General features: G+C 45.9%; 1 protein-coding gene across 2 annotated transcripts in view; it reads left to right on the top strand.

Annotated features, from left to right (window-relative positions):
- The first annotated feature begins 7,712 nt into the window (after positions 1–7,712).
- The window catches only part of LIN9 (lin-9 DREAM MuvB core complex component), a 478,167-nt gene continuing 465,556 nt past the window's right edge, over positions 7,713–20,323 (top strand). The window contains exon 1 of one of the 2 annotated variants that reach the window (XM_078647550.1): positions 7,713–7,904. In XM_078647550.1, coding sequence (XP_078503676.1) covers positions 7,820–7,904 — 85 coding nt within the window. In that variant the 5' untranslated portion in view covers positions 7,713–7,819. The remainder of the gene's footprint in view (positions 7,905–20,323) is intronic. The other variant, XM_078647551.1, reaches the window with a different exon arrangement.

Genomic DNA, 20,323 nt, shown 5'->3' with positions numbered 1-20,323 from the left:
TTGCATGAGGCCCCGAAGAGCTCGCTCAATCACAAAGCAGCAGGACAGGGACTCCGGGGGGAGCCAACCCTCCAGCCATTGAGTAAGGAACCACTCCATGTCTCCCACTTCACATCCCTCTGGAAAACCCACAAAGCGAAGGTTATTACGCCGGGCCCGACGCTCTGCGTCCTCCACGCATGTCGCAATGCTCCGCTGGGTCGTCTCGAGGGTGGCTACCTTTTTCTGCAGAGCTGTTATTTCGTCCTCCACCCCCAAGATCAGCGTTTCGGTCTCCGTGATGCGGGCCACAGCATTTCGCAGGTCCTGGCGGAGGAGCATGACGTCCAAGCCAACTGCCCCAATCTTGGCATCAAAGGCATCTCGAGACTGCGTAATCCCAGCCATGAACGCAGCATTGTCTGGCATCTCCGGGACTGCTCTTTAACCTGCCACCAGCATCGCCGTGGTGGCCCAGTGGCCCGTGAATTTATCTAGCATGCTGTTCTTAGCCGAGCCTCCCCCCGGCTTGTCTCGTGTCATTGTGTCCACCGAGCCCCAGTGCCCAACTACACCGTGCCAAACTGACCAGCAGCAGCTACTGAGGACCTCAGGCCCAATGGCGTAGAGACACTAGGAGACTCGGCGGGGAGGGCCCCAATGCTGCAGACCCGGGTCCCACGCGACCTGATTTAGCCGCCGAACAAGGGGACCTAGCAGATCGCAGGGAGCAAGCATGAGGGCCCCCCAGAAAACACACCAATCGCAACTGAGGAAAGACGATGGCCGCCTCACAGGACAAAGAGGCTATTCACCCCCACGCAGGCCATCTGCTATCTCCAGGGGATGTACATATGCGCAGGGCTAGGCACGAGGGCCTTGGGATTTTTTATCTGTTTTACACTGCTATTCATCCCAATGTAGGGTGTCGGAGCGCTTTACATCAAACATACACATTATATTGACAATAAATCACACATGTTTGTAAATAATTGTACAATATGTGTTATATAAGACAGTGAGGGTTACTGGGTGTAGGTGCCACATATCATCCTTCATAGCTCACTGTGCTAAACTAGAAGGATTACAATGCAACTGCATGTCTTCTGCCTAAACCAGGAGTATTTGTGTGTATACTCATAATGTGTTCAAATGTACTCATGATATTGTATTGTAATTGCATTTAATTAGCGCTTACTACCCCATACGAGGCATCGAAGCGCTTTTTCGGCGAGTAGCACGCAACTCCTGGACCCATAGAGGATTAGCGTTGAATTAGTATAGTGAATTTTAAGTGGTGGATAGGTTAGTCAGTTATTTGGATTTTGGAATAATAGCAGAAAGATAGAGGAGGAAAAAAGGTTTCTATTTATCTAGCGCTTGTTACCCCTGATGGGTGTTGAAGCACTTTTCTGGTGAGTAGCCCCTACTCCGGTACCCATAAAGGATTAGTGTTGAAAAAGAGTATAGTGAAATATGAAGTAATTTGAGTAGTGGATATGTTATTCAGTTATTTGGGTAGAGAAGGGTAGGTGGCGGGATAGAAGAGAGAAAGAGGTCTGTATTTATATAGCACTTGCTACCCCTGATGGGGTTTTGAAAGTGCAAGTAGCACGCTACTCTGGAACCCATAAGGATTAGTGTTGAATTAGTATAGTGAAACATGAAAGTAATTTTAGTGGTGGATATGTTGATCAGTTATTTGGATTGAGAAGGGTTGGGGAGGGGTAGAAAAGGAAAAAAGGTTTGAATTTATTTAGCGCTTGTTACCCTGATGGGGTGTTGAGGCGCTTTATTGGTGAGTATCAAGCTACTCTGGAACCCATAAAGGATTAGTGGTGAATTAGTATAGTGGAATATGGAATTTGAGAAGTGAACATGTTAGTCTATTATTTTGATTGAAAGGGATAGTGGAGGGATAAAAGAGTAAAGGATTTGTTTTTTTTTAGGTCATTGCAGTTGGAGGAGGCTTTTGAATGAGTAAAAAGGATTTTTTAAGGGGAGGAGTCAGAAGGAAGAGTTTAGAAAGGTTTGTTTTAGCAGATCAGTATAGTAAAAGAGGTTTCAGATGATGCAAGGAGAGGTAGAGTAGGAGAGAGTTTAGAAAGGGTTATTTTGGGGATCATAGTAGTGGTATGGGGTTTGGAATAAATGAGAGAATGGATGTACAGTATATATTGATATATGTGTTGGATGAGAGATAGGGTAGTGCATTGGAAAGAGTAGTAGAAAGAAGTTTGAGATGAGTTAGAAGGTTGGGCTAGAAGATATGTTGAGAGAAGTATAGGTGAGAAATAGGGCAGTGCATTGGAAATGCTAAATTAGAAGAAAGTGATAAATATATAGATCCATAAGTACATGGAAAGTATATAGGTACATAAAGTAGGTAAGTATATGTAGATTAAAGATATTGATAGAGGAACAGGATGAGAAATAGGGTAGTGCATTGGATATGCTTTTTCAGGAGAAAAGTAACAGACACATAGATCCAAGTACATGGAAGGTACATAGTTGCACAATGGAAGTAAGTACATGTTCTTCAACAGTATAATTATTCTACATGTTTATACAAAGCAATACACAAAGATAGGTACATATCTATAGTGAAAACAAATGCTTATATACTGAGGGACATGCTGTAAATTTCTGTTTGCATATGGTGCTTATTTGGGGAATAGTTTTCTGAAGATAAGGTGGTTGTCGGTGGATCTTATGTTGGGGGGTAAAGCGTTCCATAGTTTGGCTGCTTGAACAGAGAAGGATATGCCGAGATGCCCTTTTAGAGCGGAGGTTCTTCTGTTTTTTTTTTTTTTAACATATTTTATTGAGGTTTATCATCATACAGTATCATTATATCATTATGTGACACAACACCCTCAATCGCCAAATACATCTCCATTTATACCCCAACATATTCAAATACTATCCCCCCACCCTCCCCAAATGGTGCGGGCATAGAACTTCTGATAAAATGCATCGTATAATGTGCAGTTGTCAGTGTCATGTGCTCAACTCAGTGGAAACTCCAGCTGTTATGTGTGTATTCCTAGTGCATTAGCTTCCTTCATCTGTCTGTAGGTCGGACAAGGCCTGTACTAAGGTTTCCCACGCTCTGGTGTTCTCCAAGGCCCTTTCCTGTTGGGAGCGTTGGGCTTGTCGTTGCCGAGTGGCGCCCTTGCTCCTCGCCCATTTACAAAGCTCCGCTCTCCAGCGCTTATAGGATGGCCCTTCCTTTGATTTCCAGTGCAGAGGGATTTCCCTCTTTGCCAATATAAGCCCTAAATCAATGAATGTATTTGTTACTTTCGTTTTGGGTGTATGGGGGAACCAGAGCAGCACACACGCGGCCATGTCGTAGGTCAAATCCCTGCTTGTGATTTCATTTAAAAGTGCCCCCACCTCTATCCAATAGTCTCCTATTCTTGGGCAGTCCCAAAGCATGTGTTCCAGCTCCACACCCCCTCTAAACATCTGGGGCAGGCTGCATCATGTGCCTGAAAATATTTCTGAATCTTCCCCGGCGTCAAATAGGCCGGTGCACTATGAAAAACTGTATCAACTGAAGTCTTGCGTTGGGAGTACCCTTCCACGCCCTTCGAAGGACCTGCCCCTATGTCGTATCCGGTATCGGTCGACCTATCCCGTCTTCCCATTTCGACTTCAGAGCAGCCAATGGTTGCAACCCTTCGTGTAACATCCTAGAGTGAAGGCACGGAACCGCTTTAAAGGTCTCCGCTGCCATTACTACATACTGGCATGCCATTGTAGTCTTAGGTTCTGCATGCCCCTCTTTCCAATGTCTCCGAATCGCCGCTATTACCGCTGCATGGATCAAGAAATCCCCTCTCGGGAGGTCATACCTCTCCTGCAGCGTAGTAAAAGATAGCAACTCACCCACTTCGTACAGGTCCCCTACCATCTGGATTCCCAGTCGCTCCCATTCCTCAAGGGCAGACCAGTCGCTCCCATGTGGGAGTGCCGTCAGCATTCCCAACGGGATCTCCGGAGCATAGGGATGCAGTACTCCCGCCCTACGCTGGCTACGATTCCAACATGACCTCAGAGTGCTCTCCTCCATGGACAAATCCCTGGGAAGAATGGCCTGTTGTAGCACTATATAGGAGAGAAGATGCCTTTGCATCCCAGTACCTCTCATATGGTCAGGGCCCCGAAACTCCACCGCAATCGCCTGTGTGAGTATCTGTAATTGTGCTGCTAGGTAGTAGAGTACAAAGTCCAGCACTGCAAGTCCCCCCTCCAGCCTCGGGCGCATCAGCTTGTCTAACGCTATTCGCTTCCTACCCGTGCCCCACAGGAAGCCGATAACCATTGTCCTCAGTTCTTTGAACATCCCCGGTGGGATCCAAACAGGGAGCGTCCGGAAGTAATAGAGTAGTCTCGGCAACGCCACCATTTTAAGTAAGGCTATCCTCCCCATCACTGATAGTGGGAGCGTGGACCAGAATGCCATGCTCCCCTTCAGGGCCCTTATACAGCGCCCTATGTTCCCTTCTAGAACATCCCTGGCTTCATGATAAATACGGACCCCAAGATAAGGGAGGCACCTCGGTTCCCATTGTATCTCCTGGGGAAGGGTTGGAGCTACTCCGCAAGGTCGCACTGGAAGCAAGCATGTCTTATTCCAGTTCACCCTGAGTCCTGATAGATCTCCAAATCTAGTCAACAAGGCGGTCGCCCCCCGCAGTGCCCCTGCTGTGTTCTCCAGGTATAACAGTAGGTCATCTGCATACAACGATATGCTGTGCGAAATCGCATTCTGCCAGAGCCCATCAAAACTCAACCCCAGTCTCGCCTGCACCGCTAGGGGTTCTATTGCTAGTGCAAACAGCAGTGGAGACAGGGAGCATCCCTGCCTCGTTCCTCTCAGCACCGGGTATTGGGTGGATATCAGTTTCCCTAGCCTCACTCTCGCCACTGCTGAAGAGTATAGAACTTTAACCCAGTTCCCAAATGGTGTCCCCAGAGAGAACCGCTCCAGCACTTTATAGAGGTATGTCCACTCCAAAGTATCAAAAGCTTTTTCTATGTCCACTGATAAGACCGCCGGTGCGTCGAGACCCTGATGATCGGCCCCCATGATCCTCATAAGCCGTTGTATGTTCGAGGAAGTATTTCTAGTTGGAATAAATCCAGCTTGATCAGGGTGCACTAGAGTGATCATGTGAGGTAATAATCGGGTTGCCAGTATCCTACTCAGGATCTTATAGTCCGTCGTTAACATGGACAACGGTCTATAGGATGTCACTTCCTCCCCGTTCCGACCTGGTTTCAAGAGGGGAATAATCAGCGCCTCACGCATGGAAGACGGCAACTGACCCAACTCCCTAGCCTCCTTATACACTTCAAGTAGGCGAGGAGCCAGCAGATCAATATAGTGTGCATAGAATTCTACCGGCAGGCCGTCTACACCCGGGGTTTTGTTCCGAGCCATGCGTTTGATCGCGCTTCGGATCTCATCTAACGTGACATCGCGCCCTAGTGTTTTGGCCTGCTCCTCTTCCAGGCTCGGAAGCTGGAACTCCCCCAAATAGTCAACTATTGCGCCCTCCTCGACACTCAAGCTACATTTGTACAATAGCTCACAGTAGCCCAGGAACCGTGCCATGATCTCGTGTTGGGTATGCACCATTGTGCCCGTGTCTGTTGCCATGGCCAGCACAGGGCAACCTCTTGGCGCCGGATTGGACAGCCATGCCAGCAGCGATCCAGCTGTATCCCCTTCCGCATGTACTCTCGCCGTGTAATTCTTGTAATCGAAACTGCGCAATCTCTCTATCTCTGTCGCTGCGGAGGTTCCTCTGTTGAATGTGTTTGGTGATTTTATTCCTGATGAAGAGCGGTCGCATTCCATGTATTAGTTTGTGGGTGATACAAAGCAGCTTGAACGTGGATCTTCTGGCAACCGGTAACCAATGCAGGGGTTTCAAGGCAGGGGAGATGTGGTCTCGCGGTTTGATATGCAAGAGTAGTCTGGCAGCCGAGTTCTGAATCTGTTGTAGTCTTTTCATGGTCGTTAAAGGTGATTCGTGGTAAAGGCTATTGGCGTAATCAGGTTTGGACAGTACAAGGGAGATGGTAGCTTGGACCTTGTGTGCAAATCCCAAACGAGGGAAAATGTGTTGCAGCGTTTTTATATGGTCCTTGTGACAGAGAAGACAGCTGTCACTCACACTGAAGCCGGGTGGGGGTGTGAAGGGAGAAAGAGAGAAGAGATGGAACTTTAATAAAAACAGAAGGTCTTGGTTAATGCCAGGCCTATTTAGGGGCGCAATTCTTAAAGAATTAAAAAAACTGTACCCATGGTTTAGTCATTGCATTATCGCAGATTTACAGCTTTCATTAATTCACAAGAATATACTGATAAATAATTATATACTTGCTAAACATATGTGTACGGTCTTAAGATCTGATGTCACTTCTTGTAAAGCCATGGATGTGATATCACTTCCTCTGATGTCACTTCTTGTGATGCCAAACGCAATGTCACGCACTGTGATGTCATGGGCCATGATGTCACCTGCCTACTGCCTGAATCAGTCGCCCCACTTCTTTTTTTGGGACTTGTGCTCTGCTGTTAATTATGCATTTTTGCATATTTTAAAAAAGGGGGCATGTGATATGATGGTTAGGTTGATATTAGTAATGGAATGTAGGAATGTCATGCACTTGTCAGTAATGGAATAGTGACTATGTCATTTAGGATGTCACATAGAATGTATTGAGTGAAGCGCTGGTATTGATTGAGGGCTGGATGTTTTTTTCTTCCTCATCACCAGTGGGCCCTCTTATAGGCACTTGAATAAACCTTGTTTATTTTATTCGGTTGACTCCATCGCTTCATTACACTGCCTCTCACCTAAAATTGCCTCTGCTTCAACATACGACAGTGGGCAAAAATATATTACCCTCATTTTCCCCCCCAATCTCCCACTTTACACTTTTAAATTGTTGACAAGTATACGACACTTTCCCTGGCCTCGCACCTGCTCATTCATACCTGGCACTCTGTTTATTATTGGTGTAATATTTGACGATTATGTAAATTACATTGTTTTGTTTAATTATACAGCATAACAACAACACCTGGTGATGTCCACGCTCTAAAAACCTGCATAAAGGTAAACCTTACTCTAATTAAAACGTCCGTCAACCCAGTCACAGCTAGTTGGATATAAAATGACTACGTAAGCCGGGCAGAAGCGATCAATCGCCATCTTTGCACCTCAGTAGTTCATTTTCAGCAGCTATGGAAGGAAATAAAGGCGTATAGAAAACAGGTCATTAAGGAAAGTAGATTATCATAACATAATTCAAAAGGAATGTAAATTCTTACAAACATGTATAAAATCAAATATTTACATAGATGTATCTATTCACTTTATTTTTAATGCAAATGTCGATAAAAAATATATAATTACATTTTTAATATGTTGTTATGCTTTTTTTTGTTGCTTTCTTTGTTTGGTATGAAAGTATGTTTACAAGACGTTCTTTGAAGAAAAAAGACGTTCACTTAGTTCGCTAGCTTTTGAACAAGAGAGCTGCGGTCTGTCTCTTACGTCTAGTTTGCGGATAAAAACCGGAAGAAGACCTGTTCTTCTCCGCTGACAGTGGCCTGTCCTCTTTCTGTGATTACTGCCCAAGCCTCTAGTGATTACTGCCGTTGCTAGAGCAACGGAACCCGGAGGCGGTGCCTAATGCGACGTCAGAATCTCGCTGTCTGAGTGAGAAGGAGCGCGAGATCTCGAGCCGCGGGATTCCAAATGGCGGCGATGGGATACGAGTTCAAACACAACGGAGGTGGCTTAGTCCCCGGCCCATGAAGCGGATCCGCCTCACCCGCGGGAGCCCCCGGGCGCAGGAGGAGGAAGAGGACGACGGGCCGGAGCTGGACCCGGAGGAGGGTAAGGACCCCATGTGCAAAAGCAGAGGAATGTGTGAGCTGTCAACAGAGGGGAGGGAGCACTACACCCGGGAGATCCTCTCACTGACAGCTGGGTCAAGACCTTCCTTCGGGTAGTATGTGCGGCGTCACACTGGGGATCTGAGAGCTCACCCTAATTGTGGATTCTTCCTGGTGCAGTGTGAACACCTTTGGTCTCTGGGGTGCAGGAAAGTAGGGCATTCCCTGCCAGGAGTTTTACTTCCCACGGCTCCCAGCTCTTTATAGAGCTACCTCCTTCACCTCACCATATATGCGCTGCCTTGGTGCACTCTTTGTTCGGTCTACTTGATTGGCTGGATCTTTTTCTCCAGCTGCTATGGCCATATTGTGACAGAATCCGTTCCCTTGACTTTGCTCTTCTTTCCATTCCCCGTCGACACTCGTCGTTCCTCTCTGAAGCTGTGTATTCTGTCTCTGTTGCCGACTCTGATCACGACCTCCGGGCAGTCACCCTTTGTTGCTGGCTCGCTTGTCTAGCTCAGCTGCTCTGCGTGCTCCTGTGCGCGATCAGGGTACCTCCGTTTCAGCGTTTGCCTTTCCCTGTGATAGATTGCATCCTCCGGTCCATTCCCAGCGCAGGTCATTCGCAATCTTACGTTCTCACAATGGGTCTCCATCCCTACTGCCAGTGCACGCCGGTCTCCCCATGCTCTCAATGTGCACATCTCGCCTTTCTGTCGGTGTGCTGTATTACCTGGGCAGTTTCTCTCTGCCTTGTGCTTTCCTGTCAGTGGCGCTTCTTCCCTGCCCGGTGGTGTGTGCTTCCCTGTCAGTGGCGCTTCTTCCCTGCCCGGTGGTGTGTGCTTCCCTGCCCGGTGGTGTGTGCTTTCCTGTCAGTGGCGCTTCTTCCCTGCCCGGTGGTGTGTGCTTTCCTGTCAGTTTCGCTTCTTCCCTGCCCGGTGGTGTGTGCTTCCCTGCCCGGTGGTGTGTGCTTCCCTGCCCGGTGGTGTGTGCTTTCCTGTCAGTGGCGCTTCTTCCCTGCCCGGTGGTGTGTGCTTTACTGCCAGTGGCGCTTCTCCCTGCCCGGTGGTGTGTGCTTTACTGCCAGTGGCGCTTCTCCCTGCCCGGCGGTGTGTGCTTTACTGCCAGTGGCGCTTCTCCCTGCCCGGTGGTGTGTGCTTTCCTGCCAGTGGCGCTTCTCCCTGCCCGGTGGTGTGTGCTTCCCTGCCAGTGCCGCGTTTCAATTCCCCATTGTGTACACTGCCCTGTCAGTGCCTCTTTTCCCTTCCCTGTCAGTGCCTCTTTTCCCTTCCCTGTCAGTGCCTCTTTTCCATGCCCTGTCAGTGCCTCTTTTCCCTGCCCTGTCAGTGCCTCTTTTCCCTGCCCTGTCAGTGCCTCTTTTCCCTGCCCTGTCAGTGCCTCTTTTCCCTGCCCTGTCAGTGCCTCTTTTCCCTGCCCTGTCAGTGCCTCTTTTCCCTGCCCTGTCAATGACGCTTTTCCTGCCCTGTCAATGACGCTTTTTCCTGCCCTGTGCGCTGCCCCTTCTTCCTGTCTTGTGATGTGAGCTGCCCTTTCTCGTTCCCTTCTCCTTGCTCTGTGGTGTGCACTGCCCTGTCGGTGCCCCTTTTACCTGCCCTGTGGTTTGTGTACTGCCATGTCAGGGGTGTTTGTTTCTGCTCTATGTGGTGCGCTGCCCTCTGTGCCGTTTCTCCCAACCCTGTGGTATGTGCTACCCTGTCAGTGCCCCTTCTCCCTTCTCCCTGCCCTCTGGTGTGTGTTTCTGTCAGTGCCGTTTCTCCCAGCCCTGTGGTGTGTGCTGAACTGTCAGTGCCGTTTCTCTCTGCCGATCCATCCCCCTTCTCACTGCCCTGTGGTGTGCGCTGCTTCTGTCACCTGAAGGAGTGTCACTTGCCCGTCTTTCACTGCTTTGCTCGATCAGAGTGCCCCAATCTAGCATCTTATATTTTTTCTCTCCAGCTGTCTCGTCTTTACTCTCACTAAACAGACATTTGTTTATTACCAGTGCACATTCTTTAGAGGCAATGGCAATAATATCCATGAAAGTGATAGTGCATACGGTTGCATTTGTTATAAAATGTAGTGATCATGGGTGAACCTTTAGATGATCACTAAAAGGGCATGGGACCTTGTATTCTGACATTAACGAAGGCTGTCACGAACGGTTATGTGCATGCACTCAGCCAGCTTAGGACATTTTTGTTGAGACCTTCAATTATTTATGCAATTCGCGGTTATATTGTGTCGAGATTGCTTTAGCTGGTCGTGCTATTATTCAAAGTACAACGACCGTTGCCAAATGACATTGGTGTAAAGAACATAATCCCTATGTAAGCAGTTCCTTTCGTTTGAGCAGTGTAATAAACATTTCTTTCATCTTATTAAGCTTTAGAGCGGCCTGCCCATCTGTTCAGATGGCGTCAACGCGCATCACTCTTCAAAGAGCAGGGGTTGTGCGGGTTACTGTTGTTTTACGCGGGTCCTATGGCTGTAAATGTTCCCTAAACACTGTTTGTTATCTTTAACTGACGCACAGAAGACGCTTCGCATCCAGTGACTGTTTTCGAGGGCAGGGAAAGCCAGTAGGGTGGTCAGCTAGTGCGACCCTAGTCCTGTTCGTTTTTAGACTGAACACGTTCTGTAGTGGGAATAAAAGATACAAAAACAACCTTTATATTGTGTTTGACCTAAAATGTAAAGGAGCTTAACATTGCATTTCGGAGGAACAGAAAAGGAGATTGCTTCTAGGCTCACATGGATTAGCTTTTGAGCACAACTCTCGTTGATTTCCTGGTAAATTCTAAATGGCACAAGACATCATTTGAGTCCCACATTGGAAGTTTGTGCTGAATTTTAGCACGCAAACCTGTACACCTAAGAGCTGTCACCCAACCACAAACTAGATTATGTCACTTTAGCCAAAACATCGGGTTCAGAACTCCGATGTTATAGTGGTCTTTAATGGAAATCTGAACGTAAGTTATGTTGGCATTTGAGACAGTCTATCATCAAGTTATCGTAGCAAATCTTTAAATCTGAGGGTCTTTTTGTATGATAATGTGATTTCCAGTTATTGGTTGCGTACTAGAGGTTGGAGTGTCTAGTTTAGTGATTGTTTGTGTTGATGAATGTGAATTTAAAGTAAGTTTGATATTTGCTGTGATGGAAAATCCCCTTCATGGCAAGATGTGTGTACCCATGCCCAATTGCACTGTTGTCTGGATCCCTAATGCAGATTTTTTTTCTTAGTCCTAGGTAAACACAGATCATGCATGTGTACATGACATAGGCCTGTCTCACGGATTGCAATCTTGTTGGACTGGGAGGGTCGCCCAAAAGCGCTACCCTCATAGTGGTGAAAGGACCTTTACCAGGAGTAAAGCAGCACAAGCACGGTGGTGGCGACATACCGTTTAGTGATCAGTAATAGTGAACAGGTCCTTTTTACCCTGTGTCACTGGAGTGAGGCCTACATGCCCAGTTACCTTTTCAAATTTCTGCAGCGTTTTGCTTAACTCACAGTTGGCATACATTAAGTATATGTAGAGTGCTGTGTAGCACATGAATAGTGACTCTGTATCAGAGGTTTGTGTGCCTTTGAAGGATATTTGAAGGGAGAGGGGTTGGCCTAACGGCTAAGGCGCTCGACCTCGGACCTGGGGATCTGGGTTCGAGTCTCGGTAACGACGCCAAAAACCCCCTGTGATTCTGGGCAAATCACTTAATCTCCCCGTGCCTAAAATGAAAGGGTGTCCTCATGTAACGTAACTGGTGCTATGTAAAGCGCTCTGATAACTGATTCGGTTCGGTTCTAGTTCGCGCTATATAAATCTCTGCAAAAAAAAAATATATAGTACAGGGATAGAGCAGTACTATGCACTGTATGTGTGGTTAGTGCATGTACTGGGTGTATGTATGTCTGCGAGGAATACATTTCATAAGAGATGCACTGCATGCACAATGAAAGCACATTCTGGATGTATGTATGCTTGCTTGAAGTACAAGGGATGAAGTGTTGTGAGTTACACATATGAGTGTATCTGCGCTGCCTGTGTTTGTGTTTGCAAATAGCACACCCTGGTTCAGTATAGAAAAAGCCCAGTGCTGAACAGTGCGCACAGACTGAATGTGTATGCTGCAAGTATGTGTTCTTGTAATGATACAATGCATGGGGGTACCATGGTGGACAATAAGTGTGTTGTGGAAGTACACTGAGTGCTGGTGTGCCTGTAATGGTACATTAGACGAAGGATACTGGATTCCATCTTGGGAAGCTCAGGCCTATCTGGTGAAGAAGACATTAGTAGAGGAATATTCCCAACCCTCTAGATAGCTTTGTGTATTGCTGCATTCCTGTGTGCTGGGTGGGACACAATGGAGGAAGGGGCCCTCCCTTTACACTTGAAAAGGTTGCTCTTTGGTTCTGTGATAGAGCGCAAGGAGAAGGGTCCTGGACACATCTCAGGAACGGAGATGGTGCTGATAATGAAATCATAAAGAGTAGAGCTTGGAGCCTGGAATTAGCCTTTTGATGCACATATCACTGTGGCTGACGTCCAGGTATGAAAACTCTGGTCACTCCTATGAATTGTGTTGTGGGCCAGTCATCTTTGGACTCGTGCCTGCATGACAGTCATCCTTTTTTGGACAAGAAGAAAATGATAAGTGACCACTTTAAAGGAAGCAGACCCTAAACATAAAATATGGTCCCTAAATCAGATTTTGGTGTCTGGAACTGGACTGTAAGTAGGGGAGGTTGAGACCCCAAAATTTGTCACCTGCGAAACAGCAGACAGTGTGCAAAGGGGGAGCTTTGTAATACTTCTGCCTGTGACGAGGACTTGGGGCAAAGGCCGGCTAGCCTTCCTGCTGGGTGAGGGGACATCACCCAGGAAAACAAAGACCACCTGCCTTGGAGTCTGGAGCACCAGTGCCTGCCTGCTTTCCAAGACCATTGTGCCCTGTGAGAAAGAGAAGAGTGTTGGAGGGAGCGAGGTTCCATGGGGAGCCCTGTCAAGAGAACCCTCTGAGCGAGGTGCAAGGGATCGGTTGTGCATTGATCGGGTCATTGTCCGTATGTAGTGTTGGTTGCCCCCTCCACCCCCCAATATGCCCGGAGAGGGCTGCCATGGACTGAGTCCTGTGTGGAGTGTCGTGCTGGTCTTGTCAATCCTGTTTGGCTGCTCTGTGGTGACCTCATATATGCTAGGAGGGTACACTGGTAAAATTGCTGCTGAAAGAGCTCCGAGACCTGTGACCACAGTAGTGAATGCATTTACACAGGAGGAGTCTGCGTCCGATTTTCCAAGTACCTCAGCAACCTCATATACAAAGTAAGAGGGCTGCTGGGATCTACGTTGTCCAGAAGTTTGGGCTGTCGCCCCAGAAAAGGACTACGGTTGCGTTTGGTGAACTTGCACAGCGGGAGAACTGCTCCTGACTGACCCTGAGGACCGCAGAGAATGCTGCAGACAATGCCGCAACCTCATTGGGCACCAGTTGGGAGCTGAAGAAAAGATTTCCCCCTAGCCCCCATACCCCCTGCTGGGGAACAACCTGACTTCTCCAAGAAGGATCACAACACGCTAGTGCCCACACTGAAGACTCTTGCTGCAACGCTGAGTAGTCCTGTGCTGCAGGAGCAGGTAAGATGCACACTGGGGTACCCGGTAGTCGCTAAGGCACCATAGTCACTTTTGACTAATTCCTCAGAGTCCAAGGGGAACTCTTGAGTAAAGTCTAATAGTGAGCAAGGAAGAGGGTTGGACAGGAATTTGCCTGACAACTACTAGAGCCCTGATCTCAAGGGGGCTGTATTATTCATTGTGCATATCATTAATCCTTTGCATTTGTAGAGTTAGAAAAAAAAGACCTATTTTTCTTATAAAAGCAAGTATTTGACGGGGCATTGATTTATTGTTCGTACTGTTTGCACTTTGAGTTATGAGTCGTGTTCTCTCACCTGTATCTATCCCTCCCCTGAACCCCACCCTGCAAGTAAGCCATTGACTGCTTGTCAACACCTACCTTTGAGTGTCAAATACAGAAGGAGTCCATGACCCAGTTGCCTGGATCCATAGTAGGTATGGCCCTGGGGTATCAGAAGTTAAAGGCCTCAGTCACCACGGTTGGGCCAAGTAGCCCCTGCTTGCCGCGTGGCTCTCTGAAAGGCTTTAAGAGGCCAATTTTGAGATTGAGGTTTTCTCCCAAAACCCCAACCATGCTCCTGAAGGTGCATTATCTCAATTTAGAAGAATTCTAGTCAGGTCATGGATTGCTATAGTAATAGACTGGCACTCTGTGCATAGATTTGAGACTTAAAATGCCCGAAAGTTACTGCCTGACAGAGCATCACTGATTAGTCCCATCCTTTATCCTCCTGCCTTCTCCCCTCCGTGCAAGTCCTTCCATGTACCAGAGACCCTTGCTGTCTCTTGTTTACATGAGGTAGCATCGTCATGCCGTCCGTAAAAACAAATAATCCTAGACATGTTTAATGATATTTCAGGGAGAAGATTAAAAACTGGCTAGCAGTGTTGTGATACATGAGCTTTACGCTGCTTCAATTGGTTTGTCAAGCACACCAACATGGCAAAGATTTGGTAGGAGGTTCATTCTTTCAAGACTAGCCCAGCTGTTCGCTGAAAGCTATTTTTAGGTTTATGTTAGTAAAAACTGCTGTGCAGGCTTCAGTGAGAGGGTCCAAAACTGTCTTCACAGCCCTCCGGATGTGGTTGTTATTTAAACCTAATTACTTTTGGATTGCCATAATGTAGGAGCATTGTTTTTCGGGTTGCTAATATTTCCACATGATAATCACCTACACGTTTATTTCACCTATGTTTATTTAATTTTTAACAAAATCTTTTTTTAATCATTTACTTTGTCTAATTCATTTACTTTGTCTAATTCATTTACTTTGTCTAATTCATTTATTTCTTATTATTGTACTGTTAAACCTAAATGTATTTATTTTTTCTTTCACATAGATGTTTGTATGTGTATATATGTGTGTGTATATGTATATGTATATGTATATGTATATATATATATATATATATATATATATATATATATATATATATATATATATATATACACATACTAGCAGCCTGTCCCGACGTTGTCCGGGTATGAATTACTGCCGGCCAGTAGTATATTGTTTTGTAGGATTTTGTTTTGATAGCATTTCTTATGTGACAGGCCTATGAAACGCTCCGATTCACAGTGCACTGCTGATGCACTTAAGAGTGCGCGTTCAGTAGTGTGTGAACTCGAGTTTCCCTACTTTATTTTTCCTTGCAATATTATATAGCGCGAACTCGACAACATGGCATGAGCACAATTTACATTACAGAAGAACACATTCATTTGTGGTAGGCACGGGGAGACAAAGCGATTTGCCTGGAATCACAGGCTGTTGAGCTGATGCCGAGATTCGAACGTAGCTCCCCAGCTCTAAAGTTCCCAATTCTAGAACTTGTGGCGGGAGGTGTCTAAAAGTGTATGTCGGTGCTGGCCATCAATGAGAGAGACCTGTGCATTTTTCAAATCAGTGGTGAAAAATATGAGAGTGTTGCTTGAGATGTGGGCCGCCGTGCCACCAATGTACTTACCGGGTTAGGATAAACACCCAATATTCCGCAACTTTCTTTCTGCATACCATCACTCCGCATACTTTCATTACGAAAGTACCATGACTCCGCAATGCCATTATAACGCATGGCATTACATTTTATATGCTTTTACCATGCATACATTTTCGTTGTAAATGCATGAATGGTAAAAGCATGTTTTTTTTTAAATGTTTGGATAAGGTAAGTATGGGTATAAGGGTATATGTTTTGGGGTACTGAGGTAAAGGTTTTGGGGTGTTTGGGTATTTTAAGGGTTCAGATATAGTTTTGGGTTATGGGGTACAGGGGTAGTTTTAGGGTTTAGGGATAGGTATGGGTTTTGGGGGTACAGGGGTATTTTAAGGGTTCCGGGCTAGCTTTGGGTTTTGGGGTATAGGGGTATTTTTAGGGTTCAGGGCTAGGTTTGGGTTTTGGGGTACAGGGGTATTTTAAGGGTTCAGGGGTAGGTTTGGGTTTTGGGGTACAAGTGTATTTTAGGGTTCAGGGCTAGGTTTGGGTTTTGGGGTACAGGGGTGTTTTTAGGGTTAGGTTTGGGTTTTGGGGTACAGGGGTGTTTTTAGGGTTAGGTTTTGGGGTACATGGGTATTTTTAGGGTTCAGGGCTAGGTTTGGGTTTTGGGGTACAGGGGTATTTATAGGGTTCAGGGCTAGGTTTGAGTTTTGGGGTACAGGGGTATTTTTAGGGTTTAGGGATAGGTCTGGGTTTTGGGGTACAGGGTATATTTATAGGGTTAAGATAGGTTAGTGTTTAAGGGTGTTGGGGTATTTTAAGGAGTAAAGGTGGGTTAAGATTATGGGGTGCAGGGTTATTAAAAGGGAGCAGGGTGGACACCCGGAGCTGGAATGTACAGAACCTGGGAAGAAAAAACAATGAAATAGTGGGCACAACGCTTGCTTTTTTTTTCCGTAATCCCACGCCCCGCACATGCCCACGCCCCCAGCACACGATATAAGACATGGCATGAAGGGCGGAACGTACCACAAGTCCCCAGCGTTTGTCACGCCCCTAGCACACGCCCACATCACAACGCAGACACGCCCACAAGGGACTACTTTCCTGGCACGGTTCTTTTACCTTTTAAATGTATATGGTGGGCGTCTGCATTGCCTACGTCCTTCTGCTGCAACTGCCCTTTCCAACGCTGTATTGGGTGTTGTGATTGGTGCTGTGGTTTCTGAGATTACCCACCTCAAAGGTTTGGCCTCTCTCTTTATTATATTAGTATATATATATCCACCAAATTGCCAGACTGAGGCCGAACAAACTCACAGGCACGAAATTTCATTTTCAACAGTCTCCACACGGACAACGCAGAGCACTCCATGGTTTTCATGCCTTTCATTTATTAAAAGTTGCAGATGCAATTCTGCATTCTTGCCTTTTTCAATGCCCATTGCACACACTTAGTTCCGCCTGCGTTTCAAACATTTCCTTGGTAAGGGAAGACTGACTTGCATGTAATCAGTCTTGCACATCCTTCATGTCCACCATCACTGCATGACTGGTATTCCATTATCTCCAAGTGAATGTGGCTACATGCTTTCAATGTCCTCATAATTTTCACTTCAATGCGGACATGCAAGCCACCAATGTTTGTCATGCTAATCCCCTCACCAAATGTGAGCCAGAAAATGAAGACCGTTCCTCACCCTGCCTTGCTCCTACTTCCAAGGGTTGTATCCACAGGTGCTGGTTTAAGTAACCGAAATCCTTGTATTCTTCTAATGACAACCTGTATCTCTATGGTTTCCTCATTCCTGGTGTATCCATGATACAGTCACGACGGAAGCACCCACCCATGAGTTTGTTTGGCAGCAATGTGGCAATTTAGTGGTGAAGTGATGTGAACTGCTAGAACTGACACCTCCCCCCCCCCCCCCCCCCGCCCCCCCAGGTCTAGGGTACCCATCGACACCAGGTTGACACAAGACTGCTGAAACTAGTTCGCACATTTTATTAAATGAAAAGCATAAACTGTGGAGTGTTCCGTTTTGTCTGTATGGGGACTTTGTTGAACATATCTAGGCATACCTCACTGACTCACGATTTGCTTATGTCCTGGAATTGGGACCATCCCAACTAGGTGGTGGTAACTGCTATTGGCTGTATGACACCATATTTTGGGAGTACAAATATCCTCCAGCCTCACCGGTTGAATTCCGTTTGGAAACACCTTTTAAAAAAAAAAAAAAAAAAATTTATAGAAAATTATTTGCATATGACATTCATATGAGATGTGTTTTAAATGGTCCCGGATATGATTTTGTAAACTATATCCACAATTTTAGTATTTCTGACTTGTTAATATGCTTTCTATCTCCTAAATTTATCTATTCAGGAATGTTTTATATCCTTCGTGAATGTAAATTTGACCTTTTTAGGCTGTCCCATCGAGTAAATGTGTCTGTCCTTACATTTTTAAACGCCATTGTGGATTAAGGTTTTTTGCTTTGAATTGTCCCTTCCTCTGGTAAGCAGAGACAGTGTTTTGTGAAGTATGTCTGGCTAATCCATGGTGACCGAGGTTTCTTTGGCTTTTTCTTTTTTTATTGGATGAGAAACCACACCGAACTGTCCTTGTGTAACGATACAAACTTTATGTAACGGTGTATAGAATGTATATTTAAAGTACCTAATTTAAAGCTGATTGCTGCCCAATTGCCAGTGTCTTTAGGCAAGCTGTGTATGGGCGTGAATTGGGCCAGAGTCCTACAATATTGCAGATATGCTTCATCTCCAGTAATTGAAAGGAATTTATTCAGCGCACGATGACCAATCGGTTTCTTGGCGCTAAAGGACGGAGGTAAACGGAGAACTGCTCACTCAGCGAAGGCTTGTGAAGACAACCAGGTTTTCAACCATTTGCGGAACTCCATGTAATAAGCCGTAGTTCTAATTGTGAACGGTAAGGAGTTTCAAAAAGCAGGGGCCAGTGAATTATAACACCAGCACTTGGGGTGGGTAATATTTGTATTCCCTTTATAGACTCAACATGGGCATTGGCATTACTATGCCCACACCTCTGTAACTAGTTTTTGTCCTGTGGGCGACCTTTCGTCAGAGAAGGGCGCTAACGTCAACAAACTGTAACAAGCATTTGCAGTGCAGTCGGTCTCGTATTTATGATAGTTTGAGCTATTGGCATTGTACATGACCATGCCTTTTATTTATGTGTTGTTTTTAATACAGATGCCTTTACAATGCCAATCGCTTAAACTCTCTCAAATGTGAGACCTATTGCTACAAAAATAAAAAAAAGCACTTGGAGAGAGTATTGTACCTGCAACAGCAGGCAGGACCACGCTATTTGAGAAAATAGTGCTCAGAGGCTGTAATTAAAGCCTACGGAGCAACAACACACGTAATGGGGGTGTCGCCATGGGATGTTACAAAATGAGACATGGTGATACTAAGGAGGGACTACTAAGCCTTTTAACCAGCCACAGTTCACAGTGGACAATGACACAAACCGATGAAAAATGTGGGCGGAGCTTAAAGTCCCTACCTCAATATAGTATGCCTTGCGGAGCAGCGCATGCGCTGCCCAGGCTCGACCTAAAAATAGAGAAAATGTTTTTGTTTCCACTGCTCCCCCTCTCACCTTCTCCTTTATTGCTCCCCACCCTTTATAAGCATTTAGGGAAAAAAAGTGTGTGTGTGTATATGCATATGGTGCAGCAATGAGGTCAAGAAAACGGAGCTTCCAAAAATGGTTTCTTTTGTGCAATAAAACAATAACTTCACATATTTCCTGAAGTGAGACTAGTCTGTAATATAAAGAAATATATATTTCATTCTCTCTTTATATTTATTTTTTTATTAGGATGGCCCTGAAGCTGCTATTTGAGGCCGGGTCACTCCTCTGCTCTTTAAAGAAGTGCTTTTTCTCCAAATGGAAATGACTATCTTGGATTGATAAATAAAAACAAAAATTACAAAATGGCACCCATGTCAATCGGTCATCATGCATGTGCAGATGTAATCATGTATACGTTCACTTATTGAATTATGCAGCTCCAACAGTGTCATGAATCGTACACGCTACTCGTGCGTCCAGCCACTTTTTTCCCACAATGCTGCAGAGCAACTGCAATTTTTTTTTTCTTCTTTTTTCCAATGTTCTGTAGCATTGGGGGCTTGGCGGGGGTAAGCAATAGTTTACAAAGGCGAGACCTATTGACTTTGTAGTTCTTGCTCCAACTGAGTGTGCCTCTGCTTTCCTTTATCACCTCACTGCTTTTGCAGGTGTGAATTGCATTTAATTTATTAGATTTGCTGAATGTATATTTGTGCTACATAAGCATAATGGCTTGCACTTTGTAGACTGACTTGACATCTGTTTACGTTTTTGCTGTTTGAGACAGCCTAATTTTTTTTCTGGGTAAATTCTGTTTGATTCAAAGTGCGTAGTAAGAGGCGAGACCCGACTCTACCACCTCCTCCTGGACCCATTTCTCCAAGTATTCAACCTGCAACTATTCCCAAGTTGTTGCGACGCAACCTGTTTTTTACCTCTTTTGTCCTTGGTTCGATTTGTGCGGGCCTGCACCTCTAGTACAGCCAGCCAGTCAGTCAGTTGCGGAAGTCAAGAACGGTCCCAGTTCCACAATGTCCTTCTCAGTTGTGGTGACCTGGTCCGCTCTCAGGAACCCCATATCTTCTCTGAGGGTGTCTGTTTTAGTCTTTGCAGCTGTCCTGGATGGCGCTGTTGCCTGGAAAATAACTTGAAGTGTTGGTCCGTCAGGAGGGTCCTCTTGCGATGGACGACTAAGTTCTGCCATTG

Source organism: Lissotriton helveticus, chromosome 6 (genome assembly GCF_964261635.1).
Source record: "Lissotriton helveticus chromosome 6, aLisHel1.1, whole genome shotgun sequence".
Classification (NCBI taxonomy): Eukaryota; Metazoa; Chordata; class Amphibia; order Caudata; family Salamandridae; genus Lissotriton; species Lissotriton helveticus.
This window is presented reverse-complemented; position numbering and strand designations above follow the sequence as displayed.